At 34.0% G+C, this 27671-nt stretch overlaps 2 protein-coding genes across 2 annotated transcripts in view; both read left to right on the top strand.

The window, feature by feature from the left end:
* Positions 1-12183: 12183 nt before the first annotated feature.
* Positions 12184-16145, top strand: LOC121429385. The gene has a single exon (XM_041626359.1). It carries the CDS (start codon positions 12652-12654, stop codon positions 14182-14184), a length of 1533 nt encoding a protein of 510 aa, XP_041482293.1. The 5' UTR covers positions 12184-12651; the 3' UTR covers positions 14185-16145.
* A 2781-nt stretch (positions 16146-18926) lies between these two features.
* The window catches only part of LOC121429811 (sucrase-isomaltase, intestinal-like), a 33105-nt gene continuing 24360 nt past the window's right edge, over positions 18927-27671 (top strand). The window contains exons 1-3 of the mRNA XM_041627049.1: positions 18927-19667; positions 24792-24988; positions 26079-26247. Of these exons, the coding sequence (XP_041482983.1) occupies positions 19236-19667; positions 24792-24988; positions 26079-26247 (798 nt within the window). The 5' untranslated portion in view covers positions 18927-19235. The remainder of the gene's footprint in view (positions 19668-24791; positions 24989-26078; positions 26248-27671) is intronic.

Genomic DNA, 27671 nt, shown 5'->3' with positions numbered 1-27671 from the left:
AAACTCCAGATAATGTGTGTTTCGTGCATTGTGGAGGATTTTAACTGTTGGTCCTTTATCATTAGAAAGAAAGTTGTGTCGATGAAGAACAATACCGATGTTGATTGATTAGGTACATTATTCAGGTGCAATGCTACTCGGGCAAGGGTTACCCACTCCTGTGACTTTTCGAGCTGTGAAAATGTTGACATGAAAATAGTTAAAAATCATATCGAAAATAATATCTGGTCCCACTAATCAATGACGCAATGCCACCATTCTGTCTCCCTGTGACCCCCCCCCCCCTCTCTCTCTCTCTCTCTCTTTCTTCCGTTCTCTCTTCAAAATAAATCTTAAGGCCAAATGCGTCTGTAATGATCAAGTGGTTTATTTTAATCCATATTATCTCGGTTAAGACTGATCTTTGCTGACCAATCCGACAAGAAAACACAGTTACTTCCCGTGGATTGAAAGTTACACTGGCAAAATATTATCATTGTTATTTTTTCAGCCCGAAATAGGCCTAATTTATTTTAGTTAATTTTTAATCAATAATTTTAACAGACTTTTATCAATGAAAATCATGGTTCCCCACATAGGACAGGGTTTCCTGGAATAGTTAACGTATATTGAAAATGTATCGTTGATCTCATGAAGAGGCACAAATCTGGGTTAAACTCAGGTTTTATCATTATTCATTTCATTCGTTTATTTCCATTTTCAACAATTACAGTTTCTTCTGTACATGTTGACATATATAAATAACAAAACATATTTCAAATATTCCTGTACAGAAAATTATATTCAAGATTATTACAAATCAGGTTGGAAATGGAGGAGGCTGCTAAAAAGCGGAGCTTGTAGAGTGCAGCCTCCTAATAAATATTCTTGCAGTTGTTTAGCATATAAAAATAAAATAACAACTTGAGCATAACCAGTTGAATTAAAAGGAAAAATGGGAAATAAAAATAGAAAAGGAAATAAGAAAAAGAGAGATTAAAGGTCTCCAGAATCCAGCCCCAGCACTCACAGACGGACCTCGCCGATCAACAGGGAAACGAAAGAGATGTAAAAGTGTACGTGACATGATAAACATGTTTGATTAAAAAATACAAGAGTTTGAGTGATGAAGAGTTATATTTCAATGGTTATCTTGAAGAAATTTTTTGAACTTATATTTGAAAGAATTAAGGCTTGGAGATTCTTTGATGTTACTATTAATAGTTCCCCAGAGTCTAGGGCCTTCAAAAGTAAAAATTGATTTTGCAAGGATGGTCCGGGGTAGTGGTAAATGAAATTCATCGGATTGACGTGTGGGATATTTGTGAAGGGTTTTGTTTTTGTTAAATGAAAAATTAAATATGGGTGGTAACATATTATTGTTTATCTGATACATGAATTGACCTAAATTATATTGGTACAGTGTTTTTATTTTTAGAATGTTATTGTTTAAAAACAACTCATCTGTGTGAGATCTCCAGGACAAGTTGAAAATAACACGCAATGCCTTCTTTTGTAAAAGCAATATTCTATCTAGGTAGGTTGAGTGTGTGTTTCCCCAAACAATTGCTCCATAATTTAGATATGGTAAAATTAATGTTGAATAAAGCATCTTTAGGGAGGAAGTTGGAAGAAAAAACTTAACTTTGTTGATAACACCAATATTGCGTGAAATTGTACGACATATAGAGTCAATATGCGATTTCCAAGATAATTTGTTGTCTATTATGAGGCCTAAAAAAAATTTTGTAGTAACAACTTCAATTTCTACATTGTCTAATTTGATATTAAATGGTAATTGTTCTAAAGAATTGCTAAAAAGCATGCATTTCGTTTTTTTGAACATTAATTGACAATTTATTAGCCCTAATCCATTGTACCAATTTATCCAGTTCAGTGTTCAGTACATTAATTAAAATATCGGGGTTAGGATGAGAGTAGAGTACATTTGAATCATCTGCAAAAAGGACATAAGATAATATTTCAGAGGAGTTCTGAATGTCATTTATATAGATTATAAATAAAAGAGGGCCCAGGAGGCTGCCTTGGGGAACACCCCAGTTAACATTTTGTAGAGAAGAATTTTGTTCATTTATGCTTACGAATTGTTTACGATTTACGAGGTAGTTTCTGAACCACTCCAAGGCCTTCCCACGAACTCCATAATTTTCAAGTTTGTAGAGCAGTATCTCATGATTTATAGTGTCAAAGGCCTTGGAGAGGTCCAGAAAAACACCTATTGTATGTTCAAAGTTGTCAATAGCTTTTGTGATTTTGTCAGTAAATGAGAGAGTGGCATGAGATGTACTATGTTTTTGGCGAAATCCAAATTGAAAATCGGAAATTATATTATATTTATTCAAAAAATTTAATAATCTTGTGTAGATCACCCTTTCCATAACTTTAGACAAAGTAGGTAATAAGGCTATAGGTCTATAGTTACATACATTAATCTTTTCTCCTTTTTTGTGCACTGGTATTATCTTTGATATTTTCATACTGTCAGGCACTACGCCATTACTTAAAGAAAGGTTGAATATGTATACTAATGGGTCAACAATGTATTCTATAACATTTTTTAATAAAATATTGTCAATACCATCGTGACCACAGCTTTTTTTTGTTTTTTTAAGTTGTTCACTATATCTATTATTTCATTTCTATGTACAGGTACTAAAAATAAAGAATTTGGATTTGGTTGGTGAATGAAATCCGTTTATTTCTTTTGTGTTAAAGGTATATTATCTGCAAGACTTTTTCCAATTTGTGTGAAGTATTGATTGAATATATCAGCTATACGAAAAGAATGGTGTATTTCAACATTATTATTATTATTTATTGTTTTTATGCGTTCTTTTGTGCTTTGTTTATTTATGGCAGTGTTTATTGTTTTCCATGTTTTATTGATGTCGTGTTTGAAACGAATTAATTGATTTGTGAAATATTTTCGTTTTTCACTCCGCAATAGTTTAGTGAGGGTATTTTTATATGTAGTATATTTACGATGTGACTTTTCTGAGCGATTGATTTTATCAGCATAGTACAAGTTATTTTTGCGATTTATTGATCGTAGTATTGATTTCGATATCCAAGGAAGTCTTGGACTCTTTTTATGATTATTACATTTACTGACTTATGGTACATGTCTATCTAAGTGTGAAGTAAAAGTTTTCATAAGTATATTATATGCTGCATTTGTATCTTGAGAACTGAACACCTCAGACCAATCCGCGTCTTCAAGACCATCTTTCAAGCTCTGTAGATTATTTGGTGTTAGTCGTCGGAATTTATGTTGCTGTGTATCTTTTTTTGCTAACCTAAAGGGAGTTCTTGAAAATATCGGGAAATGGTCAGAGATATCAGATAAAATTATTCCAGACTCGGGTAAAGGAGAGACATTACTAAAAATATTATCAATAAGGGTTACAGATTGGTTAGTTACCCGAGTGGGTTTTGTTATCAATGGTAAAAAGGATGATGTAAGCATGATATCCAAAAATCATATGATCTATTGTGATTAGATTTAGATATGTCGATATTAAAGTCACCTACCACATAACAATCTTTATTATAAAAAACGGATTTTGTAGAAAATCTTGCAAGTATTAAAAAAATAATTTGTGTTGGAGTTAGGAGGTCTATAAAATACTGCGATCAGTATGTTTGTAGAGTTTGGTACCCGAATTTCAATGATAAGAGACTCTACAATTTCATTCATACAATAAACATGATTAAGGTCATTGTGAGTAAAATATTCTAGCTGTTCATTGATATAGATACCTACCCCTCCTCCCCGTCTATTACCCCTATGGTTTTCTACAAACGTATAACCAGAAAGTGAATATAAACCCTCAGATTCCTGAGATAACCATGTCTCAGTTAGCGCGATTATGGACATTTTGGTATGTGAAGATGAATCGGATAAAAGGCGTAAATTGTCGAAATTAGAGCTCAAGCTCCTTATATTCATGTGCATTATTGAAAGTGTATGTGTAGATTTATCAAGTGAATTAAATTGATTTATTGTAAAGTAATTCGAACTTGGATAATTATTGTCGTTAATTTCATTTAAATCAGTAGCTAAATTCATCTCCATTGATACGAGATTTTCAAACGAAGAATTGCAGTTAGTATCTTGGGTTTCGTTGTTCGGCCTAAACAAATTGAAAAACTCATCATCATTCAACGCTGAAAAGGGGAAATTTTCAATCACTGGGAATTGAAAGAGAAAAACATAAAATATAAAAAAAAAATCGCTTCCTGTAGAGACCGACGAGACCGCGTGCTCGTGTCAGCAAGGCAGGGACCTGGAGAGAATAATAATTAGATAAAGAGAAACTGGTTATACACATGAAAAGTCATCAGGTAAACATTGGCAATTGTATTATACGATGTCAATTGCATTGTCAATATTTTATGCTAAATAGGGGAAGGCGGGGTAAGTTGAGCATAGGGGCAAGTTGAGCCACCAGCCCCAGGCCAATAATGAATGAGTCAGACATTGTGGTGGTGTCATGTATTGATGACCCATAGCATAACCCCTAACCCCACCATATTGTTTTCAACTTTGAAACAAAAAGTAGTTTTTTAGAGGGAAAAATATGAATTTCAGCCAAAAAAGTAAAAAAGAGTGTGAAATAGATAAGTGCTTTATAAACACACACGTCTTTAAATATAATAAAGACATGATAACAACATTATGGATGCATAATAAATGTGTGGATACAAAATTATCGCACTAAGTTCGGACTGGGGTAAGTTGAGCCAAACATCATGGGGCAAGTTGAGCCATGTTAATTCCTATGGTAATGTATCTTAAAAAACAAACAAACCATAAAAATCGATTGAAATGCTGGCTGAAAGGAGCAAATTTACATGACTGCTCTTTTCCTTTTAAAGGATGTTAGTATTTATAGAGAATTAGCAAGTGAAAAGACTTTAAACAAAAAATTGACATGCTCGTTCTCCCCACATACATTTTGTACATAGTTTTTGTGGCTCAACTTACCCCAGAAGGTGGCTCAAACTTACCCCATATATGGGGCAAGTTGAGCCATTTGACATCGTTTTTTTCAAAGGTCACGATGACTTTCATTGTGGGGATAGAAAGTTATATATAGGTGGAAAATATTTCATAAGAATTAAATTTCAAGGCAAGGTACTTATTTCGACAAGATTATTAATCATATCAATTCTAATATGCAAAAAGCAAAAACTGTCACAACTTCCCCCGCCTTCCCCTAATCATAAAAGGATTTGGTGAGCTCCCGTGATAACACAAATTCAAATTATTCAGGGTATATTATTCAGGATATTATTGTTATCATTATAATATAATTGTTTGGCGTCACTTTAAAAAAATTCTGGGGGGTACCTTTATCATATAGCCGTGGTCTATCATTCTGATGAAAAAAATATAGAATAAAATTGCCATTTGCAATCGCGACTCGAGCAATAGGATCCGCTAAAAATATGCATGAACGAATCCAGAGCGAGTGCTGTTTTTGGCGCTGTTGATAATGATCGAGAACCTTTTTGGTGTACAAAATTTAACAAATTTCTCATGAGTCAACTATATACATGTAGCAATTGGTGTCGGATCTAGGGTATGAAGCTTTTTAAATTCAACACACGAGGCGTTAATTATAACTCGACCCTCACTATACTTAATTTCTAATTGCTGATTCTCTTTCTGAAAAACAATCCGTCATAAGATACTTTGAGACGTGGTCCTGCAACTGTCCACCTTTAACCCTATCTAGGCCGGGGGGCTCGGAGGCCCCCCCCCCCTCAACGAATCGCACGATATTTTCGCCGCGCGAAATTTTTTGACTGCACCGCTCGCTGACTTTTTACTTTCAAAATAAGTCGACTTGCCAATTTTCAACAACTCGTCATCTTGTCTTCTTGCCACTAACAAGTTAACTTTCCATATTCTAACGACTTAGTGCCAACCAGATGACGAGATAAGAAGACGAGAAGACTGGCCAAACGACAGGATGACCAGTTATTGGAACTTGGATAGTTGACGTGTTTGGGGCAAGAAGACAAGGCGACAGCATGTAGAAACTTGGCAAGTCAACATGTTTTGGCTGAAAGACAAGGTGATGCGTTGTTAAAACAGAGTATCTTGACTTGTTTGGGACAGGAAGGCAAAATGGAGAATTGTTAGATGCCGATCGGAATGTCGACATGCCAAGTTTCAACAATTCGCCATTTATCTCATTGTCTTTTCATGCCGAACAAGTCGATTGCAGAATACCCACAAATCGTCGTCTCATTGTTTAAGTCGACTTCTTGTCCTACACTGTTTAAAAACAAAACGTGATTAGACAAAAAAAAACAGCAATAACAGAATCTTTCTGTAAATTCATAAAACAGGAATTTTTCTGCAATTTAACAGAACGGGTCTGTTTAAAAAGGGTAAAAGGGTGTTTAATTCAAGGAAATTTGTAAGAATCCATAAACCAAATACCAATTTCCTGTAAGATTTACGCAATCTGGTAAGATTACAGGTGTTCTCGAGACTCTGCTACAGGAACTTCTTTTATTTTAAGGATGAATTTTCTAACAGTGTATCTCGTTATCTGGTTGGCATGTATAAGCTTCTATATGCTCCACATTCTTTCTACTTTCTTTTATATATCTCTCTTCGCATATTTCGCCCTTCCTTATTTTGTTGAGTTTAAGTGTTACATGCGTATCCCTTACTTTCCTGAGCTAAACGTCTTCTTCCGTACACATGATTTGTAAATACTCTCTTAACCCCCTCTTTCTCGCACTAATATTGATTTGTATGAAAAATGATATCAATGGGAAGAACAAAATGTTTACCTGAATTGAATTAAATCATGTCGAATTAGAATAAAGTTGTATCTAATATCTCTTTTCTAAATCGAAATTTATTTTATGTCCAGCATGGTGAAGATCTGTACACTCTTGAAAAATGTTGGGCAACAATTGGTTAAAACTTTATCGAATTTTGGGTAGTTTTAAACCATTAATGTGTGCTTTGGGTGAGAACTACACAGTATTGTTCCAAAACTATCAAGAGTTGGATAAATTGTTTTTGATGTTGTGTGAACAGTATGTTGCCCAACTTTTTGAGAGTGTATTTATATTACATAAAAGTTTTCTTAAAGTAGAATTTAACTTTTTTAATTACTTTGTGTTTTTTCACACTTCTTGCTTGTGTAATCCTCATTTCAATAAAAAATAACCTTTAGCAATTTAAAAAGAAAAAATGTATATGAAATTGAAAACTAAGCAAATTGAATATCTAATCTTGTTCTTTCTCCCTACTTGACTACAACGACTACTTGATATTGCGGATCAGTTTACATGGTTTAAGATCTAGATAACAAAGATGATATAGCTTCTACACTCTTTTTATAGTCTGACTTACTTTTAGATCTTCATCATTTTTGTTATTATCAAGAAAGTTAGTACTTGTAATTTTCATGCATACTACAAATCACAAACTTTTTATAGTGAGAAAGTTTGGCAAATCGTGCTTGAGAAGGACGCGATAATTGAAAGCATATGTGTATAAAAAAGAAAGAAAGAAAGAAAGAAAAGAATAGAAAAGCAGAGAAAAGAAAGAAAAAGAAAAAAAGGAGAGAGAAAAAGAAGGAAAGGGGGAAAGGTAGTTCTATCGGCCCAAATACCAATTGAGTACTGTGCAGCCCTCCTGGACCGAAGTCTATTATGGGCACATGAGAGTAATTCAACCGCGCGCAAAGCATGCCGGACAGGCGTAAGTAAAGATCACATGACTTTATTGATTAAAATAATTCATTAAAAATAAATAAAATGTTTGAATATAAAAAATAAACGACGTAATGTTCACACTCTTTCATAATTAAGGCTTTTGGGGAGGCTAGACTACATTTTTGTATTTTAATTTAATTATCATTATCCACAATGCAGTTCGGTGTTTTCTGGCAATGAACTGACCGAAATTATTGTTAGTCTTTTTTCAGGCGATTTAACTTATGATTGAGCTGGGCAAGTACGCGATTAACATATCTAGTTTTAATGTACTGTTAATTAGTTCATAGTTCATAGTTCATTTATTTCTTCCTTTCACAAAAACATTCATACATGGTAGTTACATAACAAATGATAATAAAATAAATAGCAAGATAAAAAAAAATGGATTGTCAGCGTATAAACATACTTTGAGGTTGTTAACATAAATCATACCCAGTAGGATTACGGAGACAAAAGTAACACAAAATTTCACATTTCTGAAAGAAAGAGGAGACCTTAAAAAAGCTAGGCTTGTCAAGACAAGGTCCCCAGTTAGGATACGATAAGTGTATGAGTATAGATATTTTACATACTTTAGTAGGACTACACATCTAAATCTACATAATGGAAAGAAAGGGAAAGAAGGAAATACAAAGAGAAATTAGCAAAAGAAGAAAAGAGTGAGGATATATATGAATTTATATACAGAATGAAAAGACATAGGGAACAATAAGAGAGGAATTACGTAACGAGGAAAAAACGTGTATACAGGGAAGACAAAGATAGGAAATTACATGGGGCCAATAGGGGAGGTGTATAAAGCAGTTTATAAGAGGAGAGGAAAAAGAGGTGTACAACACAAACAAAAACAAACGAAGGATTATAATAAGTAATCTATTTTACACTAAATATTTTGAAGAGTTTCAGCATAACCTTTCAGCAAATGTAATTTCAACTTATGTTTAAAGACCGACACAGTGACAGAATGAGTTACTTCAATGGGTAGTGTGTTCCAAAATTTGGGACCAGTAACGGATAATGTATTCAGAGCAAAAGTAGTTCTTACCCGTGGTATATGAAGAGCAGCTGCTTGTCTTGTGTTGTGATTATGAATTTGACAGTTTTTAATGAATAGTTGAGCCAATGCATTTGGAAGAGCACCATTTTCAAAATCATACATGGTTGAGCCTAACTGCAAACGATAGATATCCTCTATCTTCAACAGTTTATTACTGTGAAACAAAACATTAGTATGAGCACGATAACTAGCATGAAAAATAATTCGAATTGCCCTTTTCTGTGCAACAAGTATCTTTTCTAATTGTGTCCTCTGTGACTTGCCCCATTCCAACACTCTGTAATCAAGATAAGGTAAAACTAGAGTAGAATATAGAATAATCAAAGTTTCTTTTGGTACAAAAGAACGCAATTTGTAAATAACACCAGTATTTTTTTACATGACTTTACATACATTGTTGCAATGAGACACCCATGTCAGCTTCTCATCAATTTGCAATCCAAGGAACTTAGTGGATCTTACCCTCATAATGTCAACATTGCCAAATAATAAACCTTTTGGTAAGACTGACAGAGAATTACTAATAGCATATAGTTAGTTTTCTGAATATTCAAAGACAACTTGTTTGCATGGATCCACTGGACTACTTTTTCTAGTTCGATGTTAACCATTGCTGACAAGGTATTGGGATCTTTATGAGAAAAAATAAACTCGAATCATCAGCAAAGAAAATGAATGACAAAACATCAGATGACAGACTAAAATCATTTATATACAGTATGAAGAGGAGAGGGCCAAGAAGAGATCCCTGAGGGACTCCACACGATATGGTTTGATAACTTGAGTCGGTTCCATATAACGATGCGTATTGTTTTCTGTCAGTTAAGTAACTCCTGAACCAACTAAGAGCTATGCCCTTACTCCATAATACTCTAGTTTACTTATTAGAATTTCATGATCAACCGTATCAAAAGCCTTTAAAAAGTCCAAGAAAATGCATATCGTGTGGTGATGGTTATCTAAAGATCGAGCCACTTTATCAATGAAGTGCAGTATAGCATGAGTAGTAGTATGTTTTTTACGAAACCCAAACTGGTATTTTGAAAGTATTTCAGTCTTTTTGAAAAAGGTTACTGTTCTATTGTATACAAGTTTTTCCAAAATTTTTGAGAAAGATGTCAATAATGAAATAGGTCTATAATTACTGACTGTTTGAGGATCACCCTTTTTAAAAATTGGCACCACTTTAGCAATTTTCATTTGTCTTGGCACAATGCCAGATGTGAAAGATAAATTGAAAATGTGTACAAGGGGACTCACAATACCATGCACAATATCTTTAATCAGCTCATTTCTAATACCATCAAACCCAGGACTCTTATTGCCTTTCAGCGAGGTCACAAGTCCCAACAATTCAAGTTCATTTGTTGGCAGTTAAAACAGGCTTTCTGTATTCGTCTCTTGCATGAAATCACGAAAGTTCTTCATCTGACATCTAGGGATAGACTCCTGAAGTTTCAGCCCAACATTGCAAAAGAAATCATTAAACTTTTCTACAATAGTTTGCCTGTCTTTCACCGAACAACCATTTACATTTATACATTTAATATTGAGAGATTTTATGGGTGATTTAAATATACTTCTGATTACTTTCCAAGTACTTTTTATATTTTTGAAGGTCATCTGAAAACGATCAGAATAATATTGCTTCTTAGTAGTACGTAATAAAGAGGTAACGATGTTTCTATAATTAGCATATTTTCTTTTATTTGAATCAGAACTTCTCTTTTTATATTGATAGTATAATTTGTTTTTTTCTGTTTGATAGACTTTAATATTGAATTAGTTACCCATGGCATACGTGGAAATTTATTGTAGTTATTCTTCTTACATGTATATTCAACTAGTGGAACATGCTCATCATAGAGCTGCATAAATTTACTGAAGAAATTTTCAAAAGCGTTTTCAACATCTTGATCTATAAGAACATCATTCCAATTTGTTTTTAGTAGAGCTTCTCTCAAGTTAGCAACATTTTCTGGAGTGCTTTTGCGCACAGCTTTCCTGTCTTTGGATTTACAATATGGTCTCACTAAGGACAAATTACAATATACAGGAAAGTGGTCTGATATATCTGATACTATTATTCCAGAGGATGGATATGGTTGCACATTACAAAAAATATTGTCAATCAACGTACTTGAAACCTCTGTGATTCTGGTTGGCTTAGTGATAAGAGGCAGTAAGGAAAAGGACATAAGTGTATTCAGGAAAAGATCAACTTGAGGGTCATTATTACGCTGTAAGAGGTTCAGATTATAATCTCCCATGAGATACACTGATTTTCCAACTAAAAGTGGATTGTTAAGTATGGACTGGAGTTCATTTATGAAATCATTAAAGTTTGAATTTGGAGGCCTGTATACTGTTAATTGTGACTAATGTCAGTAAATTAAAACAAAATATATCGTGGGATTGATTTTTGATGATTTTTTGATGAGCTATGATTTAACACGTGAGTGAATGGGGATCTGTAATACTCATGTGAGCCCTTTACTTATATGCAACCGAAGCGTCGGTTGCATATAAGTAAAGGGCTCACGTCGCGACGTCCTGTTGTGTGTAACTCGAGAAATTGAAGAGCGCCATCATATTCATCTACGATTTCTTTTGCAAGGTTGGTTTCTCTCGCAATTTTTTTAAAGTGGTTGATGGGGGTTAGGTAACCGAATCGGGGCTAGTTTTAAAAACAACAATGGGACTCCTATTATATAATACCATATATATGTTATATGGTAGCTCGAGCTAAAGCCGGGGTAATAATAATAATGATAATATTAACGCATATCACATTATGTCTGAACGTCCCTATGCACTTCAAAGGACTTGAATATTATTACCCTAGCTTTAGCCCCGCAGCCTTTTACAGCGCGTTGGCATTTCAAGGAATGAATTCCTGCCAGGTACCAATTCACCTCACCTGGGTCGAGTGCAACACAATTTGGATGAATTTCTTGGTGAAGGAAATTACGCCAATGCTGGGATTCGAACCCACGACCCTCTGTTTCAAAGTCAGAAGACTAATCCACTGGGCCACAACGCTCCACGATTTATAATAATGATAGCAGCGCTTTGTGTCCTCAGGCAAAAGGGGCTTTATGAGTACAGCTATTATTATTATAATATCACAACAACCATTGAACATGTTGAATGTTGTCGTGTCCTGAAAATACCAGCAATTATCACTCCATCTGGAACATTATATATTGTTCCATACGAATCACATTTCAATTTGATCCATATAGTGCAATCATCACCAAGGGGCATTGAATTAACATTTTGTGTTGTTATGTATACCTCAATCATTTTCATTATCAGTTTAATGTGGCTTGTTTTCAGTCGAAATCATTTTGTTTTCCCTCATATAGGGGAAAGGACCACGAAAATTTTGAGAATATAATTTTTTTTCCTTCAACATGTTCACTGCATATGAGTTGTCTTTTTTTAGCTATTTTATGGAATAATATCTGGATAGACATTGAAATTCGGACCAAAGAGAATTAATTATTTGAGAAGAGACGCTAAGCAGTTTGACGGGAAGGAGAGGAGAAGTTAAGAATTAAGACAAACAAGACGGAATGTTTGATGCTGTGAAGCCCCAAACAAGACTAGTGAAAGATGTTTGCTATGTGGACGCGATCATATCGTGGAGAGTTACTGTTAGGGGGAATTGAATTTTATTTCTCTGACCTCCAAATGATTAACATGGTTAATAGTTGCATAATTATTTGATAAGGGCATAACGAATACGATGTCGGGTTTGGTTTTTGTTACTTTCATCTTGGTCGCGACTCTATGCTTCGATAATTTGTCTGCTTTTTGTTCCGTTCAACTGTTATGAAATGGAAAATATGAAGAAGTACTTCAACGCGCTCATCATCATCTCGCTCGTGTCACTTATCGAGATACTTCTGCTCCATTATCCCCGAGATCATGCAAATTGGACAAGAACGCTCAAGGAATGTCCTAACCAACTTCCGAACATGAGTCTGATGGAACTCTCCAAACTCTCGCAAGCATTGAGCCAGTTGAAGCCACCAGAAGTTGTTCCTACGCAACCTCCGGGAAGGAAGCAATCAATGGACAACCAGGTGAAATCATTAACAAAACCGAAGCCTCCTCTTGTCAAAGAGATACTTGCATCGAAACTTAAGAGAAGCATAGCCAAAATTGAATATGACGTTCTGAACATGGATGTCGGTGTAACGTTGGACGCCATTACTGCAGTTCCCCTTGAAGAGAATCGCCTCATCCACAAGATTCAACGAGCTCGAGTGCATCCCAATGATAGATGTGTCATCAGGATAGCCAAGTACTGCGCAAACCGTTGTGATCACTTGCTGCAAAGGAATCACTCAAGGGAATGGGCACCATTTCAATGTGATTTTTCCAGATCTTGTCGTCTGGAAACACGTTTCGTCAGTTACCTCTCGACCGAAATTATGAAATCTGTTGATGTGCTTCTTTTAATCGACTCGCTCCACGAAGGACTGCAATTGAAGAGGCTGATAGGCATACGTCCTCCTGGACAACTCTGGGTTCTGTATGGCAGAGAGAGCCCCATCCATGACGCCGATTATGCCCCTGAAGGTCTAACTGGAAACCCTTATAATCTTACAATGACCTACTCTGTGGACGCTGATATATATTTTCCATATTGCTTTATCAAGGAAAGACATTCTCGCTCGGATCTGATGCCAAGTATACCAAAGAAAACTAAATTGATAGCATGGATGGCTTCTAATTGTCGTCTCTTATCTTGGAGGAGAACCGAGCTTGTCAGGGAACTTCGGAAACACATATCAGTTGATACGTATGGCAAGTGTGGCACCAAGGGGAGTCTTTCTTTACATGAGGCTGGACAGATTCTTCCAAAGTACAAGTTTTATCTGGCTTTTGAGAGCAGTGACTGTCGAGATTACATCACCGAAAAAATATGGAGGACGTGTCTTCTCCAAGGTATTGTGCCCATCGTCTTTGGGGCAAAACGGGAAGATTACGAGCGAGTGATGCCGAGGAAATCCTTCATTCATCTCGAAGACTTCAGCAACATGAGTGCGTTCGTTGATTATATTCACCATTTAGACTCGGATGAGGAGGCGTACATGAAATATTTCGACTGGCGAAAAGAAATTGAAATAACCTGCCTATCGGCCAGGACCTTTTTGATGACTGCCCCTGAGGCCAATTTGTGTTATCTGTTCAAAAAACTTATCCATCTAAACCTCAGTCCGGAATCATCATGGAAGCATCGTACCCCAGACTTTTCTTCATGGTGGAAGGGGCAATGCCGTGAGGAATACTCTCCGAAAAATGTATTAGGATTTTCTATAAACCTCTCTAAGACTGAGCAAAGGATAAAACGTGTTCGATAGTTTAAACTACTTAATTGTTAGTCATTTATTTATTTATTTATTCATATATTCATATTCCACAAATTCTAAAGTACGTTTCATAATAAATCATTTACAGTAGAATATACATCATCTGCATATGTAGTTTTTTTTAAACGTACCAATAAAATTAAACAAAAGTGGAGGGGCCTATTAAAATGCGAAGCTTGTAAGATGTAGACCCCTATTGAGATCATATTCAAGGGTAATTATTATATGAGTATAGTAAAATAATCAGCAAAATTCTATAAACTAATATAGATACAAACACTACAATACAAAGGTACAAAATTACATATCAACTTTAGAATAATCAACACTACCGTGGATATGATTAAATCAGTATGAATTCTGAAGAAACTTTTTGATGAGAAATTTAAATCGATTCAGAGTAGATGCCTCTTTTATTACTCTGTCTAGAAAATTCCAGATTTTAAGGACATTAATGATACGTTTCTGACGCAATAATTCATCCGTATGAACTCTTGATGGCATATTACATATTATCCTCTTTTTCTGAAGTATAAATACTTTGTTGAGCCCCATTTGAGAGGCATTTTTCCATGCTAGAATCCCATAATTAAGATACGGTAGAATATATGCACAATACAACATGGATAGCGCCTGTGCTGGAAGAAAAATTTTAAATTTGTTGGTGACTCAAATATTTCTTGCAACAGTTATGCAAATATTGTTGATATGAGCATTCCACGTAAATGTGTTATCAATAGTAAGACCTAATAATTTTGTTGCTTGTAATTCATTAATTTCAGTATCATCTAAACGTATTTGATGTGGCAGATGTTTCAATGAATAACTAAAAAGCATGTAACTTGTTTTTTGCAGATTTAATGACAGTTTGTTGGCTTTAAACCAATTTGTTACTTTTTTAATTCAGCATTCATAGTGCTCACAAGTAAATGTGGATCATGATGTGTGTAAACAATATTGGAATCATCAGCAAAGAGAATGAGAGAATATGAGATGAATTTTTCATATCATTAACATAAAGAACAAATAGCAGAGGGCCAAGAATACTACCACAGAATTCCAGGCAACTGGCTTTGTTGGAGATTCTGATTCATTTACGGTAACAAACTGATTTCTATGAGTAAGATAACTCCTGAACCATTGTAACGCTGTCCCTCTGATACCGTAATTTGATAGCTTACATAAAAGTATTTCGTGATCTATTGTATCAAATGTTTGATCATGTTGATGAACATGTACTGTTGCTAAAATGATCATGGAAATTGTAGAACATAATGAAGTTGGTGAATTACAGGGGGCGTTGGAAGGAAAGTGCAATAAATCGCATGTATATCTTTTATGTACCTTTAAGGTAAGGAAAATGTGATACATCAACATGCTTTACCTACCCATGGACTATGAATACATTAGGCCTACATAATGAAAATATAAAGAGATAAGCAAAACAGGATTCATTATTAGTATTTTTAATTCAGCTAGGACTTCTGGGTTTAAAAGTTATAACTTTACCCGGTTTTTATTCCTTATGTCTCGAAAGAGGCGTAAATATTTGTTTACAAATTGCCTGGCCACAAAATTGCAATGATGGTACAAAATGGCATCCATTTTGAAAAGCGATAAAAGGTTTTCATGTGATGTCGTCACTTCGTTAATGTATACATGTAGGATGACCCATTCCAGATGCAATAACTACAATAAGCATTTCTGAAACCTGACATGCTGAAGATCTTGCACTGGTTGAATACAACCATCAATTTCATTTATTATTTCTGAGCACTATACAGTGGTTACTTACAAAACAGAAGGAGTCCATATTGAGTATTCAACTTGCTGTAAGACTACTATGCAGTTGATCTTACGAACATGCATACATGGGATTTCTCCTCTCCGCTCACTATTTCGTTTGAAAGAAAAATATTCTTAAAAATTGTTACGACCAATTACTGTTTTTTATTTATTTCATACATAGCTTGTATCGTTTATTTTTTTATTTTGGAATGTATCTTTTTTTCTTTTGGAATGAAATTTGTTGCTTTGGGGTTTTCGCAGGTCTCAGGAAGGCAAGTGTTATAGCACAATTGAATTGACTAATTGCGATCCATGTTGCATCTGCACTTTGTTTGTTGGGCGAACCAGTAACCATCAGGATCTTTCTTTCAAATTTCATTTTGTCTCAAACCTTTGTTGTATTAATTTATTGACTTACTTAAGAGGAATTATTACTGTGCAAATATGGTAATGAATTACCAGCGCCATTTCTAGGAATAAACAGACGTATGACCTTCCAGTGTATATAAAACTTGAACTGTTTATTATTATTTGGCCAAAAGAATTGTTTCTGTCTTTTGCCTATTCGTTTACAGCATCATTTGGCCAAGTCCTGAAATTGTTCTCTTGTTTATACTAGAATATTTTATTTTTTGTTGGTATCTTAAATGCTTTAGAATCATGGATTGGGTGATTGACTGACAATTGTATTGACTGATTGATTGATTCATTGATTGATTGATTGATTGATTGATTGATTGATTGATTGATTGACTGATTGATACGTGCATTGAATTGAATGAATTATTTGTGGCTATTATTCTTAATATCAAAACATTACAAAATTCAATTCAATACAGAAGGAGTTTGTATTGGACGATTTTCAACTATAGTAAGATCGTCAACATATTTAAAGTGCGGTAAAGATTCATTCTGACATGCATCACTAAACATGATCAAAAATATTATCGGGCCTAATTTTGTGCCTTGAGGCACTCAAGCATGATTTGTAATATACAAAGACAATACGCACTGATGTTTAACAGATTGTGAACCAGTTTTCTTACGTTAAATTTACTTAATTTTCGAATCAGAATATTATGGTCAAGTCGATCGAAGGCTTTGGAACAGTCTGTGCAAACAACAGTAGATATTGGTTTAGATTTTTCAGAGTTGTTCAATACACAATGCAATAATTTTACCAGATGGGTATAGTTGATAGACCTTGTCTGTTTCCGAATTGATAAATGTCAATGTGTTTAGAAATATGTTCGTATAACTATTTTGTGATGAATGATTCTGCAATTTTAGCAATTGACTGTAAGAAAGAGATATAGGTCGAAGTTCTTTAATAGTCGGTGGTTGTGACTTGGAAATGGGAATAAAAGAATCACTATATTACTATCATATTATTAATTAAGGTAACTTAGAAATTATTAAATTTGATTGATTGATTGGTTGATTGATTGATTGATTATTAATGATTGATTGATTATTTGATGGATTGATTGACAGATTGATCTTTGGGTATTATTCTTACATTTGAAGAAGCAACGTTATTCCACTTTTCATTAATTGTAAAAAATTCCTCTTTCGGTGATGTTATCTTTCTCAATGAAGAGTCTTTTAAAACTTGAACATTCCGAATGATATATGAATATTAGTTTCAATAGCAATTAAGACATAATTACATGTATTTAAGTATAACCCTGCCGTGAAGTAAAATCAAAGACAGCTATGATACAAACAACCAGTAAAATAGCGCATGAAAACTATGCCCAACAATTTCTTAAAGCAACTGCATTCATCCCATTTTTATTATTATTTTACTCACACCCTCTTCCCGCCCACTCTCTCTCTCCCACCGTCTCTGTCTGCCTGTCTCTCTCTCTATCTGTCTCTCGGTCTCTCCCTCTCTCTCTCTGTTACTATAATTATTTTCTAATCGCTGTTGATAATGATAAATTGTGCGAGTGATCTGCACTCACATGACAACAGAAATGTGTTGTTTTTTCGTAATTTTGCAAAAGGATAAAAGCATAACATTGCATAAATCCATAGAATATGCTATATTCCTATATATAAACAGGATCTAAGGAAATATATATCAAGTAATTATCATTCCGTCTTCACTTCGTTTCATTTATTTAATTATTATAAAGAGTTTTGATTTCAATGGGTTGTTTTCTTTTCATCGCTCAGTTAAGTAAAGAACTATTTCCTGTTTTTTTTTATCTCTCCCTCTCTGATCCAACTAATACCTTTCATGATACTGTAAAGAATCACAGCCAAATGCAGCTATCTGCACAGTGTTTGATATCTCCATGTATGTTCCGATTCTTGAAAACAGTTCAATGTTTAGAATTTTCATCTCAACACTGTTTGGCCTGGGCTCCGTAAGACAATGATTGGCGATCAATCGCTAACTGAATTAGCCTATCGGGATCATCCTTGCATGCGCACTTTGCTAAGCAGACTGGCGAGGAACCAATCAGAATTGTTCTTTCATATTAGAAATTAATTGCTAACATTTGTGTTACAGGACCTAGGTCTAAAGTCTGGCCAAAAAGGGTTGATTCATTGCGAAGATATTGCATGTCGATTAATTATTAACACGCGGGCGACGCACAGACAAAGTTGAATATTAACTAACCCGTGTTGACTAATAGGACAAAACTTAACAAATATATGCCGTGAAAATAGACTCTTTACAAGACATTTATTATCCAATAACGATCAAAATGGTTTGTAGCTCATGCTTTTTCGGAAGAAATTTAATAATCTGGAGATGAGAGGGGGAGAGCATTACTGCTTGAAATCTTCTGAGATTCTTATCCATTTTGATTTGCACACACGATCAAACTGTTGTGTTTATACATTTCGTGTCGATGCTACGGCTTGATGAAGGCTAGATTCTGGACCTGACAATGTCAATAATTAATGAAATATGCGACCTTTCTTTTTGTATTCCATCATAATGTTTGGTCGCCATTTTGAATACCCGTTGGAGCGCGCGAATAACACATACCAATTGGTACATCTGATAATACACACCTTAATAATATGGATGACTAACATGACTAATTGATACCATTCGGAATCATGGATTGATATTGTAGACTAAACGGAATCTCTATATTTGAGTGGTATTTTAAAAAGAGGACTAAAAAGACTTTTGTTTCAAGGAAGCACATTTTAAACGCGTTCCCCAACAACAACTCTCCACGACAGGGGACTCATTTTTATAAACCATCGAGCAGCCGTGATCATCGACCATGAGCCGCATCGTCCAAGCCCTCATTGCCATCGCCATCTTCCTATTTGTCGGCATCTTGATCTTCGTGCCTTCGATGGTGATAACCATCGAGCCCTTCTCCAACTGGGGCCAGTTCGAGCCCGTGGTCTGCGGCGAGATCGTGGAGGATGAGCGCATCAATTGTTACCCTGACATGGACCGGCCAACGGCCCGTCAGTGCGAGAGCAGGGGATGTTGTTACCAGAGGATCACCTGGGATCGCCTGAACAAGATCCCCGAGTGCTACTTTCCCCTAGGGGTTGGTTACCGGGTCATAGGGGACAGGAAGGACATCTCTGAAGGGTTTCAGCTAGAGCTCTTCAGGTTGCACACCCCAAGGTTCTTCTACGAGGAAGTTGAGAACCTGAGGTTTAGAGCAGAGTTCTACAAGGAAAACATCCTTCATATGAAGGTATATACTTCTTTACATCATCAAATCTACCATTCATATTTTCATTTTATTTTACCTTTTGTTTTTGATATATAACTAATTAAAAACTTTAAGCTAAATTGTTTATCGTGGTTATTCAATTTTCAACCACCAGCATGATGCTACTATTACTACTACAACTACCAGTACAGTAGTAGCATTTTTAGTAGTAATTGTAGAAGTGGCTGTAGTAGTAGTAGAAGTAGCAATAGTAGTAGAAGTAGTAGAAGTAGTAGTAGTAGTAGTAGTAGTAGTAGTAGTAGTAGTAGTAGTAGTAGTAGTAGTAGTAGTAGTAGTAGTAGTAGTAGTAGTAGTAGTAGTAGTAGCAGCGCAGCAGCAGTATAAAAGAAGTGGTAGTAGTAATATCACACTCTAAAAACACTGAGTAAAACTTTACCCAATATTTTGGGTAGGATATGGGAACATGCATGTTTGCTGGGTATTTTTTTACCCCGTATTGGGCTATTTCAACGCAAAATTGCGTAAAGATTACCAAATATATATTTGCCCGACCAACATGCATATTCCCATTTACCCAATAGTGGGTAATTTTTTGAGAGTGTAGTAATAGAAATAGTAACAAAAGTAGTAATAACAGTTTGTGGTGTCCAGTATTACATTACGTAGGCAATCGGTGTGGTAAAACTACTAGTAGTAATAATAGGAGTTGGATGATTATGGGGAGGAGTATTAGAATAGAAAAGCATTGGTCACAGTAAAAAGGTTGATGGTAGAAGATGTAAAAGAAGTAGTTGTAGGAGTAGTAGTAGTAGTAGTAGTGATAGTAGTAGCAGTAGTAGTATTAGTAGTAATAGTAGTAGTAGTAGTAGTAGTAGTAGTAGTAGTAGTAGTAGTAGTAGTAGTAGTAGTAGTAGTAGTAGTAGTTGTTGTTGTTGTTATTGTTGTATTATTATTAATATCATTATTATTATTAGTAGTAGTTGTAGTCATAGTAGTAGTAGTAGTAGTATAGTAGTAGAGTGGAGTAGTAACAGTGGTAGTAGTTGTAGTAGATGCAGCAACAACAATAGTAGTAATAAAAGTAGTAGTAGTAGTAGTGGTAGTAGTAGTAGTATTAGTAGTAGTAATAGTAGTAGTAGTAGTAGTAGTAGTAGTAGTATAGTAGTAGAGTGGAGTAGTAACAGTGGTAGTAGCTGTAGTAGATGCAGCAACAACAATAGTAGTAATAAAAGTAGTAGTAGTAGTAGTAGTAGTAGTAGTAGTAGTAGTAGTAGTAGTAGTAGTAGTAGTAGTGGTAGTAATAGTAGTAGTAATAGTAGTAGTAGTAGTAGTAGTAGTAGTAGTAGTAGTAGTAGTAGTAGTAGTGGTAGTAGTAGTAGTAGTAGTAGTAGTGGTAGTAGTAGTAGTAGTAGTAGTAGTAGTAGTATTAGTAGTAGTAATAGTAGTAGTAGTAGTAGTAGTAGTAGTAGTAGTAGTAGTAGTAGTAGTAGTAGTAGTAGTAGTAATAGTAGTAGTAGTAGTAGTAGTAGTAGTAGTAGTAGTAGTAGTAGTAGTAGTAGTAGTAGTAGTAGTAGTAGTAGAAGTAGAAGTAGTAGTTGTTGTTGTTGTTGTAGTTGTTGTAGTTGTTGTAGTAGTAGTAGTAGAGTAGTAGAGTAGAAGAGTCGAGTACGAACAGTGGTAGTAGTTGTAGTAGCAGCAGCAACAACAACAGTAGTAGTAGTAGTAGTAGTAGTAGAGTATGAGTAGTAATTTCTCATATTTTCACCCTCACTAATTTACATTCTTAACAAAATTGATCCTTCACTTTACTGTTTATTGGAATTTAAAATATACCATTTATAAAAATTTGAAATAACAAGAATCTTCATCCATATCAACTGTCAAAAATATAATACATTGACCAAAAAAAATCCCTCGAAGTACAAAACCACTTCTTTGAAGAAGAAGCTTTGATAAATACCTAGGTATTTATCTTGTCATGTACAAAGCTTTACCTAGTCATGTACAAATCTTTAAAAATCGATCAAAACCTCATCATAACCAAATACAAATAATGAAGCGAATTTAACTGGCTATCATCAAACTTAAACTTGTAAAATTATTGCCATAGACTTTATTATCCAGTGCAGAAATGGCGAAAATATAAAATGTCATCCCACCAAAAGAAAAAGAAGAAGAGAGGTACATGTGACTGTTGTGACATTATTTGCATTTATAGCTATGCAGGATTGGAGTTTCCTCTGTTTACAAAAAAAAAATGGGTGACACGATTTTTCCTCCAGAAAATTACAAAATCTACAACTTTACAATTGAATAAAGTTTTAAGTCATTGGAAAAGGATGATGTTTTGAAGTTTGGATGTTTCTGTCTTGTTCCCGACATAAAATATGTCGGGAAATTCCTAAAATATCAAATAAAATATTTGTAATGTAAGCATAACCTGAACAAAATCTGATGACGCGAAATAACCTACAGCACGTACTGCGCTAACGCTTTTTCATATTTTAAGTTCAATTTAATTCATTTCATTTTATTTCACTCGATAAAAATAACTATAATATACAGGTAAATAAGAAATTACAAAATGACAAGAAAGAACAATACAAAGTAGCGAAAATGAAAATACAGTAAAATAGTCATGATAGTGTATAAAACAGGCTTCGTGTATGGACTGTCGTTAAAGATCTGTTGGATCTTAGTCGTTCCAATCCGGTAAAGAAAGAAAAGAAGGAATACAGAATAATATAGAAAAAAAACATACTAGGGAAAACAAACATTCACAAAGTTTTAATGAAACTAAGTGTTTGCTTTTCTAGAAAATGATAGAAAAAAGGTAAAGGACTAGCGTGTGTGGAGGGTCACAGAAAATCGACAGGGGAAATTAGTGAAAATAAGTGTAGGAGAAGGGCAAACACATAAATTATAGTAATGTTACAGTTACTTAAAGGACAAGTCAACTCCAACAAAAAGTTTATTCGAATAAAAAGAGAAAAATCCAAATTAAGCATAATACTGAAAATTTCATCAAAATCGGATGTAAAATAAGAAAGTTATGACATTTTGAAGTTTCGCTTAATTTCACCAAAAAAAAAAACAGTTATATTTATTTGTTTATTCAGGATAAAAACATGATCAGCACAGCTGTTTTACATCATGGTCCTGATATAACAGGTTAAAAAATTGAATATATATATTTTTAAAAAAATCAAATCTTTTTAATGCAAACATAACCTGAACAAAATCCTTGTCGGTATGCAAATGAGAAAACTGATGACATCACTCACTATTTATTTTGTATTTTATTATATGAAATGTGAAATATTCAAATTTTCCAACTGTTCTGAGAAACAAAGATTAATTCCTCCCTGAACACGTGGAATTAGCATTGTTCAATAATATATGGTTGGTTAAATCAAGTTAGTCCTTATTGTCTGTAAAAAATGAAATATTGTATAATTCAAACAATAAAAAACAAAAGAAATAGTCAGTGAGGGACATCATCGACTGTGTAATTTCCATGTCACTGAGTTGTGCATATGACTGTTTTGTGGAAAATAAGTGAAACTTTAAAATGTCATAAATTTCTTCTTTTACATCCGATATTGATGAAATTTTCAGCATAATGTTTTTTCTCTGTTTTTATTCAAAGATACATTTTTTGGGTGTGGACTTGACCTTTAATTGTACTGACGTTGAAAACTATTAATATAAAGGATAAACTCTTTTCAAGCGTGGGGGAAGCCGGGGAATAGAATTATGCATCAAAGGTTATTAAGCACACAATCACATTTCTATATATACGATCATTTCCTGCGGAATATGTCAGAGCTCGTCCGTATGTTGCATTTTTTGTAAATCAATGGATACATGATACTGAATGGCACGAAGGTATACCACACATATGTGATATATGTAAATCCACTTGTTATGTGTTCGTTGCATGTTTAGAAAGCGATAAAAATCAGTAATTGTTTGCCCGTTTTATAGACGATGACTCAAAGACTTGTAATGACGTACCGTATAAAGATCGACTCTAAATGTTTACATTGCTCCACTACCCAATGTTTGTCGTTTAATAGAACAAACCTATCAAATATACGACAGCTAAGAACATCACGTAAAGAATATAGTAGCACAAGATGAAGCAACAGTATGTTATTAAATGTAAAAATTTATATTTCAAATCCAAAGTGTAACATCAAAGGAGCAAAGTCTATATATTTCAGAAGATTAATTATTGGCTGAGCAATTGATATGTCACTGCCAGCGCCTTATGGAAAAAGCGCAGTATAAGCACTAAGAAAAATTAATAATGTTGAAAATAATAATGATAATGACTGAATATTAGCATTAAGTGCCATGAGATCTAAAAAGGAGATAAATAAATAAATATATATATATGTATATATATATATATATATATATATGTATATATATATATATATATATATATATATATATATATATATATATATATATATATATATATATATATATATATATGTATATATAAATATATATATATATATATCGATAATTTGCATCGGCCTCTTCCTTTCTAAGTCACACAAACACATACATCCTTATATATATATATATAATAGGATAAGTGTCAATGCAAAATGTTAACAAATCAAATTATCATAAAATCTTTGTGTTCATGTAATACTATACGCTGAATCTTGCTAGTCATAGTCAAGGACGAATCCGGGATTCCCCCCCTCCCCCTGGATCTGCGCCTGGTCATTTTACCATCGAAGTAGGGCCATGATTGTCCATTTATACATTCAATAGGCCTTCTACTAATTATTATTTTGTTACAAATTTTCTGATTATCATTATTATCACTATCATCTATACTATTATTATCATCATCATTATCATCATTATTATCATCATCATCAATGTTGTTGCTATTTTTCATTTTTATCATCATCATCATCATAATAAGCATTATTATCATTACAATCATTATCATTGTCAATTGATTAATAATATGACCATTTCCATACTTATAAACATAATCAAAGTATTCGGAATCAATCCCAATTCATTACTATATCATATGACTTTGATCATTATTCAATACTTGATATTATATCAATGGTATCATAATCATCACTTTTTTCCACAATTCGATTATAGATATTCGAGTACCGTTACGTGGACAGGGACGAGATCAGGTTTGCAGAATTCGAAGACAGGAACTGGAAACCACGCTATGAAATTCCTCTTGAATACCCCAAGACCACTCTAAAGAACAGCTGGCCTGAGTATGAGATCCAATACGAAAGGAACCCGTTCACATTCAAGATCATGCGATCGAGGACAAATACACCGCTGTAAGAGATGTAGAATATAACAGGACAGTGGTTCGCTGAGAGCTACGAACTTAATTATAAGATTTATTCTAAAAACAATAATAGTTCATGATAATAATAATGACAACAATAATAGTAAATAATAATGATAATAACAATAATGATAATAATAACAATGGCAATAATAACAATATAATACTAATAGTAGTAATGATAATAATAATCACGATGAGAAATAATATTATGCAACATTTATATAGCGCTTAATAACATATTTCAAAGCGCTCATATTACCGCGTCATTACACTGTTAGAAAATGTTCCTGCAGCAGAGTCTCGAGAACACCTGTAATCTTAAAGGAAATTGGTATTTGGTGTATGGAATCTTACAAACTTCCTTGAATAAAACACCATTTTCCCCTTTTTAAACAGACCTGTTCTCTTAGATTGCAGAAAAGGTCATGTTTTATGAATTTACAGAATGATTCTGTTATTGCTTTCTGCAAAATCCTCTTTTTTCTGTAAAATCACGTTTTTTAACAGTGTAGCACTGTTACCTTGAGCATGTTGGGCAGGTTTCAAAGAATTCCTTCCTGCCGAGTACTTGGTAGAGAAAGGCAAAATGTAGATAAGCACTTTGCCAAAGGACGCGAGTGCGCCACGGTGAAAACCGGACCTGGTGGTTCAAAGTGGTTGAAATAACATTCTAGTCTTACTGTTCTTATGACCCCCAACAGGCTGATGTTGATCGAAATGATGAATGGTGTTTATGACGAGTTGATTAATTAAACCACTGCCGAAAAAAGCACCAAGAGAGAGATAGAGAGAGAGCAAAAAGTTGGAAGACAAAGGCATTAATACTCTCAGTTGTTAATATGGTTATACTGAAAGAAAATATGTTTGTTTATCATGTTTATTAGCGTTTGATTTTTTTAGAAAACAATTACGGGAAGAAATAATAATGTTGGTAACTTCCATAAAACTTTTTACATTTATTCTATACTAATTATATGCCACCTTCATCATAATCGTCTTCTACATGTATATACCTCTTCTATAAACTCTCATTCCTTTCGAAATTTAATCTAAAATTTATTTTCTTTTCTGATCAGGTTGGATACAAACATTGGAGGCTTGGTATTTGAGGATCAGTTCCTTCAGTTATCTGCGAGGATACCCAACAGTATGATGTATGGGTTGGGAGAACACAACAAAAGAAGATTTAGACATGAAGTCAACTGGCACACTTACGGCATCTTTTCTGCAGATAACGACCCTGATGTAAGTATACCATTTAGACTGTTTGAAGTGTTGTGATTTCATTTAGGGAGCATCATCGATGTCAAAATCCTGGATAGAGCTCAAGGTATGCTGATTTCAGACAGCCTAAAAGTTCGTCAGTACCAGGTATTTTGGCAGTGTGAAAGCAAATTACGCACGATCTCCTCGAAAGAAAATACCCGCTAAATAGTAGGTGCTTGTCAAAATTAAGAGAACTTTCGCTTGGATTTTTCCAAGGTCGCGGGTATTTTTGCAGTGTGAAAGCAAAGTACTGCAACTTCTGGCCCAGACAAGAAATAGCAAGGGAAATAATGCATGATTAATCATAAAGAGAAAACTTCCGATGTTATGGGCAAGTGGATAATAAAAAATATGTGGAATTATTTTTACGTTATGTGCAAGGGGGGGGAATTGTGTTGCATAATTTGGGTGTGTTGAAGGCAAAATCCACCCTGAAAAAAAAATTATTGTAAAAATAGCATAAAAATAAAAAAAAATATGTCGAATGTTTGAGAAATATCTATCAAAGAATAAAAAAAAGTTATTAGAATTTTAATTGTTTGATATGTGACATCATGTACGAGCAGCTTTTCTACATATCATGTGGTAAAAAATAATAATCCGTGAAATGGCATTTTCTCAGAAAATTGAAAATATATATTTTTTCTGCACCTTCAATATATCAATTAACTACACCTATTCCTAAAAAGAAAACCCTAATAAGTAATCACGGACCAATAAATAAATGAAATTTATACTTTATATATTACAGCTGCTGCTCGTTTATGGCGTCACAAATCAAAAACTGAGAATGCTAATAACTTTCTTAATCGTTAATGGATTTAATTCAATTCAATTCTTTATTCCATTTCCATTCAAAACATAATACAAAGTAATATAAAGTAATACACATCAAATACAATTTTACAGACGAGCATTCTTACTTCGTAAAACAAAACAAAAAACAGTATATTGAGCATAAATGGAAATGAGGGGAATTTTCCTCGAACCATCACGATTTTTTGTTACTAATTTTTGTATGTGATTTTTACAACACACTTTCCTTCAGGATAAACTTCCCCTTTAATATTTACCGATGCGTTGCGATATCGAATAATAGTTTCCGTGGTACCATTTAAGCTTTGCGTGGTCGATGTGACCTCGACTGTTCTATATAATTCAGCCAGGCAGAAAATAAATTTATATAACCCTGCTGACATGATAGGTCATAGATTCTTTCCTCTTTTTATTCTTTTGTTTGCGTTTCTGTCTTTCTGATATGATACCCGCAACTGAATAGTAATAATTTTTATACATTGTAATTGACATGTTTTCAAAAAAAAATATGTAATCTGATCTGATTTTGTCATGTATTCGCGGATGGCTCTTTCTGGTAGTCCCTGTAGTTTAATTGGACTAGCATG

Source organism: Lytechinus variegatus, chromosome 16 (genome assembly GCF_018143015.1).
Source record: "Lytechinus variegatus isolate NC3 chromosome 16, Lvar_3.0, whole genome shotgun sequence".
Classification (NCBI taxonomy): domain Eukaryota; kingdom Metazoa; phylum Echinodermata; class Echinoidea; order Temnopleuroida; family Toxopneustidae; genus Lytechinus; species Lytechinus variegatus.
Note: the sequence above shows the minus strand (reverse complement) of the source record. Positions and strands in the feature narration are given on the sequence as shown.